We start from the raw sequence: 11,119 nt of genomic DNA, 5'->3' as shown, positions 1-11,119 counted from the left end.
TGTTCAGCCGTGCCTGCTTCTTGTCAGGACCGGCACGCACTCGGCTCTCTGTGGTGAGGAGCTGTACAAAATGGTGTCAGTGTTTTGGGACACTGCAGGGAGAGAAAACAACAAAAAAAAAAAGAAGAGGGGTCTTTGCTTGGTTTTAAGTACTCCTTTATCCCCCTGCTCATGTGTGCTGGGGCACTTCAGAAGGTAGCTCTAAATCTTAACCCAGTATACGTAGAGAGTTTGGTTGGTATTGGAGGTTCTAAATGTATTCACACAAACTTTTTGAGTTACTCGGACCAGTTTAGATGAACATAAAGCCAATATCTTAGCAGAAATGGAAGCAAGACACGAACAAATCTACTCCTCAACAGCTCAGTCTTCTTTTGTTTCTAGTTTTCATCACAGTCTCCCTCGAAAAGCTCAGCTTGCACAGAAATTTCATAGAAAATAGGAGCAACTTTGTTGGCCGGAATGGGGAACTCCTTGGCAACAGCCAACCAAAAGCTGTCCAAAGGAAGATCATCAAATTTTAGCCTTAAACCAGGACTTTCAGTTCGGTGAGTTTCCATTGGCTCCTGTGAACTCCTTTCCAAAGACTGATGTGGATCAGTGTGGGTCCCATAACCCAGTCCAATTCCAGACCCAATTCTGTTAAGACTGAAGAGAAATAAAATGACTTTCTCTCTCTTTCTCTTTGTTTACTTACTGTATTTTATTTTATTTTTTTAACAGAGGTGTGTTACCATCTTGAATAAGCCCAAAAGGGTTTTTGTAACACAACATCACATGATTTTACTTTTGTATTTTTAATTTTGCTTGTATTTCTTGTCTTTTTTATGTGTGTAAAAAAAATAAATCAATTCAAATAAAATGACAGTTTCTCCTCACAAGTTTTCAAACGTGACTGGAATGGAGCTGCATTGTCAACACGCTGCCTCTCAGTGAGGTTTGACGTCTCATTATTGACACACTGCACAAGTTGTTGCCAGAACTGCACCGTAAAATGGAATCCACTTTTATTTATCAGGTTATTTTCCAGCAGGTTTTCATTTAATTCATCCCCTTCTGATCAACTTTTGTACGATTAGATTGTTTTTAGCCAAAATGTGTTGTCTTATAGGACATAATTTCTGCAGAGTAGTTCATTAGAAAATGACTTCTTGAGTTGGGAGCTGGACTTGTTGGCACGGAGTGAGCCTCCCCATACTTCCCATCATCCATCTGTTCAGACTCTCCCTCTAGCTTACAGCCCCTCCCAACTTAAAGCTAGCTTAAACGTCCAAGAAAAATGGCTCAAATTGCTGATTTAGTTTTTGCAGGAAGCTTGTAGTCTGCGTATTAGCTTCTACATCACAGCTACAGTCTTTTTCCTGATAACATTTCTTTTTGTCTGCTGATTGATGATTCAGAACAATTTGAATAAAGAAATATGCAGAAATGTAATTTTAAGCTTAATTTAACGTTTTGAACAACACATTTTTATCAAAGTAAGTCTTTAAGGGGGTGGCCAAAGAGATGGCTAATGGGACAAATTTAATGAAAGTAATTTGAAAGAAGGCGGCCATGAATGTGGCCTGCTCTGCAGGTACACAGAACCTGGAATGTATCTTATATTTTGTTCCTGGTCACAGTTACTGATAATCAGTTTTCACATTTCTAAAGACTAATGACGCGAAATTGGCTTCTATCCAGTGGTCAGTGGTTGAAAATCAGCGCTTTGGTCATTTGCTGCCATTTAAGGTCAGACTGAACGAGGAACAAAAGCACTTTCTAACCCGCTGTGAGAGCGCCGAGAATAGAGGCAGCAAGCTGCTGACAAAGAGGACGCTCTTGACCTCCAAACGCTCGATGTTATTCTTTAAATGAATAGATTCAGTGCACAAGCAGAAGACATTTCAATGCTCTCTTTGGAACGATTTTACTTGAAGTAAATTCTCTCTAAAGATGGCCTTAAAGAAAAGAAAGCGGAAAAATTGCTGTTTTTGCTTCTCAAATGTAAAGATCACTTTAGACATTTTGCTTTTTCTATTTTACTTTTGGTCTTTTCTTTGAAAACCATCATTTTAAATGTCTTAACTGATTGAACTATTTCTTGTAAGCTGTTGCATGAAGGAACACACTGATCTGAACGTGGACAGAGGGGTAGCTTGGAGAACAAAAGAACCTATTGACACAGCGGTGTGGTTTCAGTGAAGGTTAGATTCGTGTGCAGTGATAAAGAAATGCTTTTCATTCCATCTATGTGGACTGTCCTTGAGGAATCCCTCTATACGGAGATTTTTTTGTTTTCCCAAACTTAGTTCTCCATCATTTTTGAGTCTTTTGTAGGTGGTTTGTTCACCTCAGGGCTGGTGAGGTGGTTATCTCAGCCAGACTGAGAGCACAACTTCTCTGTTGTTGTGGATGCAGAGGGAAGACGGGACAATGTCATATGTGTGGTAAAATGAAAAAATGTAAAACATTTTTTACATGCAATGAATTTAGATTTTAGTAGTGCCACAAACGATTATTTTAGTAGTCAACAAATCACTGAATATTTTTTTCAATTGGTCGACTAATCAAGTCATGCGCAAAGTGGATGTAAAACACACAACTTGACCATTATTAGCTTTAAACTTAATAAAAACTAGATATATAATGCTAGTTTGAATGCTGTAAGCTGAAATTGGCAGCTGAAGATGCTAGTGACAATAGTGGAAGATACTGAAATTGATAGCTGAAAATCCTGAAGCTGATAGCCTCTTAAAAAATGTAAAAAAGCCTAAGTTAGCCAAAACAGCTAGCATGTAGCTGAAATATTATCTAAAGTCCAAAATAGGCTAAAAATACGGAAAAAATCCTAAATTAGCCAAAACAGCTAACATGTAGCCGAAATATTATCTAAACTCCAAAATAACCTAAAAACCTTAATTAATGCCAAAATAGTCCAAAAAACTCGCATATTGCCATTATAACTTTCCACTTTACTAAACTCTTGACTCCATATCATATAAAGTAACGACTAATCGACTATTAAATTAGCCGTCAACTGTTTTAACAGTTGATTAATTGTCGATTAGTCGACTAATCGTGGCAGCCCTATTAGATTTCCATTATTTCTGCAGAAAATTCACTGTTTCTGTTTGAATTTCTGCACAAAAGCAGGAACTGAATTTTGGGAATGCCTGCTGGCAGATTCTTCCTGCACCCCCGACCGTTCTGTTCCGCTCCTAGGAAAGAACAAACGTGTTGTGGCCAGCTGGTGCTGGCATGCCTGCAGATCATTTTCTGCTGGACCGTCCTTTACCTTTTAAGCTACGAGTAAAATCCTCCTCCCGTGCCAGTTTTGTGTTCTCCTCACTTCAATTAGGTCCATTATCAAGCGCAGGAGCCTTGTAGCTTTGGCCTGGAGGACATCCTGCCTGACTGTTTCCTGTTTTTTTCCCCTCTGTTTCCTCCACAGTGAATTAGCCACGGGGCCCTCTCTGCCGCCCCGCATCATTGCAGCTCTCGATAATGTTGCAGCTAATGCACCATAACTGGCTCCCTCGTTTCTGACCCAAAATGGAGCTGAAGGTCTGGGTGGATGGAGTCCAGCGAGTCGTGTGTGGGGTCACCGAAGCAACCACCTGCCAGGAAGTGGTAATTGCTCTGGCTCAGGCCATAGGTGAGAATTAGTAGAACTGTACGTCGGACTGCCCTTCATGAACAGAAGAGAAGCTCTGATGAAATAAACAACCTTCCTCCCTCCTGCTGAGATACAGTGGCTCATACTCGGAGGCCGTATTGGTACTTTTTTTTTTTTGCATTTGAGCACCTCGTCTTCCCCATATGGCTCCTATAGGAACACTTGATCATACTGTATTGACCTCCCTCCCAAAATTGTACGGGGGAGGCAAAAAAGGAGGGAAAGTCTGACTCATCCCTGAGCATCCTGCCAAACTGTGAAGGCAGCACTTTTCCTGTCGATGAGCTCCCTTCTGCCGTTTGATGCTTAACTCATTTACAGCACGTTAAGTGATTAGACATCAGGGCTGATTCAATTTCAGGATAGAGAGCGTTTCCGTCCTGACAATTTCAGATGTGTGAAGCTGGGATTTTCTCCTCACAGCACGAAACAATTTGTTGATAATTGCATCAAATATGAAACCCTTCCCCTGTTTATCGCAGGTCTGCCTGATTACATGTCTTTGATGTGTTTTTTCTCTAAAAGTTACAACATTCCAAATGTTTTGTTCTTATGCAGGACGTACAGGGAGATACACTTTAGTTGAAAGATGGCGGGACACCGAGCGGCATCTCGCCCCAAACGAGAGCCCCGTGGCGTCTCTGAACACATGGGGTCAGTACGCCGGGGACGTCCAGCTGGTTCTGCACCGCACCGGCCCGTCGCTGACGGAGCGGCCTCCCTCAGAGGGGCCCCCGCTCCGGGCGCCTGAGCGCGGGCTGCACCGTCAAAGTCTCCCGCCCCTCGCAAAGCTTCGTCATCCGCACGACCATTCGCTTCACCGCCGAGAGCCGCGCCGCAAGTCCCTCACGTTCACAGGAGCACCCAGGAGTCTGAGGGAGATGCTGAGCGCCGGGCGGGCCTGTGACGGGGATGGGAAGAGAAGGTTCCTGCTGGGGGGGGACAGGAACCATTTCCATTCCTCTCCAGTCTTCGGGGCCACCTCAACCAGCTTATGGACCCGTAGCATGGAAGATCTAGTCCGACTGGTCAGTCTGCAGAGAGACACTCTGAACGTGCTGGAGAGGAAGCTGGAAGCCTATGAAGCTGAGCTCCAAGCCTGGGTGGGGGGGCGAGGGGGCTTCGCTGGAGGCTGCAGTGTGGAGCTGGGAGGAGGACTGTCGGAGGAGATTTCCAAGCTAGAGAAGCACTTAAGGAAGAATGAGGTGGAAATGGAGGAGGAAGAGTTTTGGGCCACGGAGCTGCAGATTGAGGTGGAAAGTGAAAGGCAGTTGGAGGAGAGGCTGCAGGAGCTGCGAGGACGCCTTCAGGGCTGCGAGCGGGAAATCGAAGACAAGCTGGCGAGGGTCCAGGTGAGATGTTTCAGTTTATGTTGAAGTGTTCCAGACTTTTTTTGGGCTCCTCTGTTTTCTAAAACTTCTCCATACGTGTCCTCCTCAGGGTGTGGAGGCGGGGCTGAAGGAGGAGAAGCTGCAGAGAGAGCAGCAGGAGACCCAGTGGGTCAGCGAGGCGGAGGCGCGAGCGCAGGTCCTCAGGATCCGGGCGGAGCTGAAGGCTCAGGAGAGGCAGGCGGTGCAGCTGGAGAGCAGCTGCAGGGCTGTGGACCGATCGCTCAGTCAAAGCAGCAAAAAGATTCAGGTGTGAAAGATTTACCGTCACATTAAAGTTTTAAACGAAATGATTCTGAAGGAGGATGGACTGAGAAGTGTTTCACAGGTTGTTTTCTGTCAGACTTTCAGATATGCAGTTTTTACTAATCTTTTTATATTGAAAGTCCCACTCTGATCATAGTTTCTGCAGAGCTGCAGTATTTCATTAGAAATCCACCTGTCAGCTGTGGAGCAGAGGAACACCGCCCCTCTTCCCCTCTCTATTGATAAGAGTTTGGAGCAGGAAGATTGTAACCTGTCCAGCATTTTTTTTCTCAAATATGGTGGTATTCAAGCCCCATTTTTTTCGTCTGATCCTGATTCGCAACAATTTGATCAAAGAAAAAGCAGGAATGTCATTTTCTTTATATACATTCTCCATCATTAGAATAAGGCCATAGGAACATGTTTCAAAACATCAAAAACATGATTCTCATCGAAAAATGGGCCTTTAAAGTCCCATACAACTATATTTTTTTCCGTTGTAAAATTGTTCCAAGTGGTCTTTCAGTTATGATTTTGCAGTTTTTAGCCCAAAAAACTGTTTTTAAGACATATTTTCTACACATCAGCAGTAGTGGGTGGGACCGCTGGCGCAGAGCCACCCCGCCCCCTTCCCCCTCGCTTAGCACTCTGGTTGTACGCTCTCATTCAAGCTTATAGCCCCAAGCTAACATTTGAAGCGCACGATGAGATAAAACCAAGACATACATGAAGTGGAAATAAAAGGAGACTTTGGCCCGCCCATGTCAGTAGATGCGTCACAAACCTGAGCTTCTTTTTTGACTGAGAGCATCTGCTCCTGATTTATTACGAACTGAATAAATAATATTTAGAAACACAGTTTTAGTCTTGAATTCTGTAATATATGTCCCCCATTATTAAAAAAAATATTACAAGAACATGTTAAAAACATGATTTTTCATGGGAGTTTGTCTTTAAAGTCCACTAATTTTTTTTATTTTAAAAAAACATTTGCAGTAGTGTTTTAATTATGATGTTTTAACCAAAACCCCTCAATCTAAATGTCTTAAAAAAAACATTTTTCATGTTGATCTGAAGCCGCCGTTTCTAAAATCTCCTCTGAGGGGGCGTGGCTTTTGGATCTGAGCTGAGCAGCCCCGCCCCTGAAATGATTTCTTATTACACGTGTGTCTGTAAACACACATCTGTGTGTTTCAGGCTTCCCCGTTTAAAATTCGAGAGTTCATGTGTCACTATATAAGTGTGGGTCTTTTAAAAACGTTTCAAAATTGACTTCTAAAGTCATTTCCATGTTTGTTCTTGAAACTCCAACTATCATGACATACATGCCCAACTCTGTAGAGAAAACCTTTCTGCCCATGAGGCTAAAACTATCGTCAGTCCTGCCGTGTTCTGAGACGTCTCTCTGCTCTGTGATTGAAGGACATGCAGCACGAGCTGGAGCAGCTGACCAAGGAGCTGAGGCAGGTGAACCTGCAGCAGTTTATCAAGCAGACTGGAACCAAGGTTACAGTGTTGCCGGCCGAACCCTCTGAGGATGACGGCGCCCGCAGCAGTCGCTGTGCAGGTGAGCGTTCTTCCTCTAATCATTCATCCGGCTGCTCCTGCCCCCCAGCCGACGCAGACAACGAACAATTATGTTTGCTGACGGAAAGATCGGATCCGACGCTTTTCCAAGGTGGTGCAACCTTGTTTTTCATGAAAGTGGGGGTCAAGTGGTGTCTGTGTTCACCAGTTCTGCCCTCTTGTCCACTCGGGCTCTTTTATTTCCCAACTCGGTGTCTCGACAGCCTGCTGGGAGCAAATTCCTCAGCTCCATCAAGCAGAGATGTGTGGGTTTCAGTTTGAGAGGAAAAATGGCAATAATGAAAAGTAAACGCATTCTTGATCTTTTTTTTTTTTTTTTATCCCGTTTAAGTGGCAGTTGGAGGTTTGCACGCCAAGCAACTACCTACTTACTTCCAGACAGGCGCTGGAGCCGCTAATTCACTCAACTTTCTCACTCTGTCCATCATCAGTCCTCCGACAGTCACTCCTGCGGCGCCCCTCTCAGACCGCCGTGCCACCATCACAGCAGACAGCTGGAGTCAAAACTCTTATGCCAATAGACGAGAAAGAAACATTTATGATCCTCGCTGCAAACCCCTGGAAAAGATCACCAACTGTCCTGTTCTTAATGTTCCAAGCTGGAAAAAAGCTCACAAAATGTGTTTCTAAGCAACAGAAATATTTGTAAAACTTAACTCGGCTGACGTGAAGTTTATGGAGACGGACTTTTCTTCTTTTTTAGTTAAAACGGCTGCTTGTCCAAACATCTGTAATGATGCAACACTTGCTGTGCTGCCCCCCCTCCTTCCACCACACCCATCCAGTTGTTTTCAAAGTCCTGAAACTCTTGTTCTCTCGTTGCCGAAAAGTGATCCTCTGTAAAAACACATTGATGGATGAGACGCACTCCTCTAGTTCTGTATTGAGTTGGCTCAGCTTGTTAGAACACTGCAAGGCATCGAGAAGACAAAAGGATTTAAGAATTCCTCTGGATGAACTTCAAATAATATGTATTTTATTCATAGAAATGTTGTTCCAATAGAGAAAGGCATTTGAAGATGATGTTTAAAGAAAAAATATTTGAAGTCTATTTAATTGAATGTGGCCATAATCACATTCACCACAAAAAAACAACAGAACTCCATTACAACTCCTTTCAAAATAAAAGCTTCACGACTTATCTACAAAATAAATGTGTTACAATTCAGCAGAAATTACTTATTTTTTAGAAAAATGTTAAGATTTGGATAAAAACTGGATCAAGTCTAATGTAACATTTTAACAGACATGTTGTGTGCTGTTGGTTGTGTATAAATGCAGAAAAAGGTTTGGTTTATTTTGAAAACTAATAATTTTTGAAACTAGTGACCAAACTTTTGTTTCAAGTTTTTGGAGTAAAGCTACTTTTTAAAATGGGAATGAGCACTAGTGATTAAAAAGTTCCCTGTTTTTGTTTTTTATTTTTGTAGCCAGCTAAATTTTAATTCTGGATAGAAATTAGAGAAATTAATTTGTATAGTAAAAAAAAAATGCTGATTTTAAGCGTAGAAGTTGTGAATTTAAATCAAATCAGTTGAGACTTTTGCAGGACTTTACATTAAAACATTTTAAACCCACAATACTGTACAAATCCAAATCAAAAGTCAAAATGTTTAAGTATTTTTTTTATTTATTGTCAAACTCATTTCTAGGTAACATTTTGCTTCAAGTACCTAACAAACTTAAACACTGAATTATTAAGAGTTTTTAAAATTTGTTCACTTGTCAACTGACACAAAAAAACATGATTAACTTGTTCAAAATGTGCATTATTTACATCTTTACAGTTAAAGTGATCTTACCAGGTGTAGGTATTTTATGTTCTGCTTGACGTGCACTGTTGGGTGTCTTAATCATGCTTAATGAAAATGATTTTTAATTAAGAAAGGTGGTAAGTGGGTGGTGATTACCCTTTAGTGACCTTCCACTCCATGAGTGGGAATGAGAAGGCAGTAAATTAACTGTAGTCTGATCTTTTTTCCTATTTTTTTTTTTTTTGCAAAGTTCAGCTGTGCCCCCTGGTGGCTAAATGATAGCGGTACATCATTTTTTATTCTTCATAAGCTCCATGTTTTTTGAGTAAACATGTTATTTTTTCTTTAAAATCCCCTTAGGAAGGGGATAAGTGATGTTTTGGTTATAACTTTAGAACATTTCAAAGAGTAAAAGTTGGTACAAACCAGTTCACAGAGTGAAGTTTACTGACAAACTTTTTCTTCTCTGTTTTTCCTCAGATTCCGTTCCTCTAACGGGCTCTCTGAAGCGCCCTGCGGCGTCCCACCTGACCTCCAGTCACCTCCGTGTTCTTCAGAACTCTCTCAGCTCTGGCCTAAACCCAGAAGGGATCTACGTGTGATTTCTTTCTTTTTTTCCCTCCCTCCAGGACTGAGTTTTAACTTATCTCACAACTATGCATTTTGTATGTTGACTTGGTGAAGGAACAATCTCAGCATGGAAGTCATGAAGCACTTGGTTTTTTATTAAGCTGAAGGTGGTTTGAAGCATGTTTTACACGAATCGGTCTCCAAACGAGGCCGTTTGATTGGTTTCTGGCTGTTGGTGGAAACGGTTCCGCCTGCTGTACTCCTTATTCTCCCTGCTGGATCTGCTGGATGGTTCGTGTTGCTCTCTCAAGCATCGTCATTTTAAAGCCTCTGCCTTTTGAACCGTGTCTCTGAGAATGTGGTGAATGCGTGGCCCTTTTCCCACAGCAGCTACCCCGCATCAACTCTAGAGAAGATGTTCTCATTAAGAAAGTGTTGGAGATGCACACAAAGTGGGCGGAGTCAAACAGATTTGCGTCTTCTCTTTTATAGGTGAAGGATGTAATTCCCCCGTGACCAATCTGCTCTCAAGTTCAAACTATGCACAAGCGTTTTTTGTCGATAAAGAATGTCTGACTGTAAATCACTTTACAGCTTTATCTAGCGACTTAGTACGTTAACAGAAATGCAGTGTCTTAGTCCCGTAGCTGCACATTAAGGCAGTATTGAGCGTATTTTTGTTGTTTAACCACAGCATGATATATTTTTGCTGAATGTAACTTTTTTTTCTTTTTTTCTTACTCTGACCAAAGGTGGACAGACAGGTGTTTGTGCATGATGGTGTCAACCGTAGACTGGTGTGCAGAGCAGTAGACCAGCAGCTGTTGAGCGGATAGCTGCGTCGGGAGTCTGAGCCGGCGATGTTGCGTGCATGTCCGCATGCGTTTGCAGTCAGAGCAGCGGAGGAGCGGTGCACGTCATTGGCCGTGCGTCAGCAGACGGAATAGCCAGGTAATGAAGCCTCTCTTTAGGTTGTAGCTTAGCTGCTAAACACGTCAGAGTGCCTTACGCTCGTCCTCAAACGGACTCTGGAGATCATTAATAGTGAAGACTTAAGGTAGACATGAAGGATAAACCATATAAAATTCATTAGATATTTGTACTTGACTGCAACATGAAAACTACAGTTAAATAGTTTTCGTGTTTTGTAAAAACACTTCTCGTGGTCCTGCGCTGTTTTTTTTTTTTTTTCTTTTTTATAAATCATGTGCAGTGAATTTTTTTTTTTTTTCTCGTTGCACAGCACATGTACTGTAGTTGACATCCGTACTGTCACACAGTTATGGTCACTGTTTACAACTGCAAATCTTCTGGAAAACTCCAAGATGTCGACTGTAAATAACCTGTATTTTTTTTTTTCCTTTTTTTTTTTTTTTACATTTTTCTTTGCCTTTGATACATTGCTGGGTGTTTTTGAAGGGTTTGTATGGCTGTTAACAGGCTGATGTCATGATATGGATCGCATGGTTCAATAAACCATCTGTCAAAATAAGCTGTTTCTCCGAGACAGATTTGTAGCCGTCGTTCCACAGCGAGTGTTTAAAGTTTAGTCCAGTAGAGGGAAACGTTTGCACAGAAATGGTGGAGATAAAATAGCTGCATGGCTGGAGGAGAATCAACTCCAGTTTTCTTTTTAGTCTCAATGGAGTTAAATGTTCTAGACCAAAATGACTTTGAAACTAAGTTAATTACAATTTTTGCCCCAATAACCCATGAAAAACTTAAACACATTTTTCCATTTTGGTATAAACAGACTGGATTACATGTTTACACATATCAATAGTTGTCAAACAACACTATCACGGCTAAAAAGACCTCCACCGTGCAGGCTAACACTTTTTCTGTTTGGCTCCCACCTTCAGGGTCACTACAGCAGATCAGTTTTTTTATTTTAAATAAAGTGTTCCCCTTCCTGA

The 11,119-nt window shown here is 41.9% G+C and overlaps 1 protein-coding gene across 3 annotated transcripts in view; it reads left to right on the top strand.

Moving 5' to 3' along the window:
- The window catches only part of LOC112152198 (ras association domain-containing protein 8), a 15,076-nt gene extending 3,957 nt beyond the window's left edge, over positions 1–11,119 (top strand). For 2 of the 3 annotated variants that reach the window (XM_036212474.1, XM_036212475.1), the window contains exons 2-6: positions 3,434–3,637; positions 4,217–5,010; positions 5,099–5,296; positions 6,715–6,859; positions 9,114–11,119. In XM_036212474.1, the coding sequence (XP_036068367.1) occupies positions 3,535–3,637; positions 4,217–5,010; positions 5,099–5,296; positions 6,715–6,859; positions 9,114–9,235 (1,362 nt within the window). In that variant the 5' untranslated portion in view covers positions 3,434–3,534 and the 3' untranslated portion in view covers positions 9,236–11,119. The remainder of the gene's footprint in view (positions 1–3,433; positions 3,638–4,216; positions 5,011–5,098; positions 5,297–6,714; positions 6,860–9,113) is intronic. The other variant, XR_004948084.1, reaches the window with a different exon arrangement.

The sequence above is a fragment of the Oryzias melastigma genome, linkage group LG6, assembly GCF_002922805.2.
Source record: "Oryzias melastigma strain HK-1 linkage group LG6, ASM292280v2, whole genome shotgun sequence".
In the NCBI taxonomy this organism is placed as follows: domain Eukaryota; kingdom Metazoa; phylum Chordata; class Actinopteri; order Beloniformes; family Adrianichthyidae; genus Oryzias; species Oryzias melastigma.
This window is presented reverse-complemented; position numbering and strand designations above follow the sequence as displayed.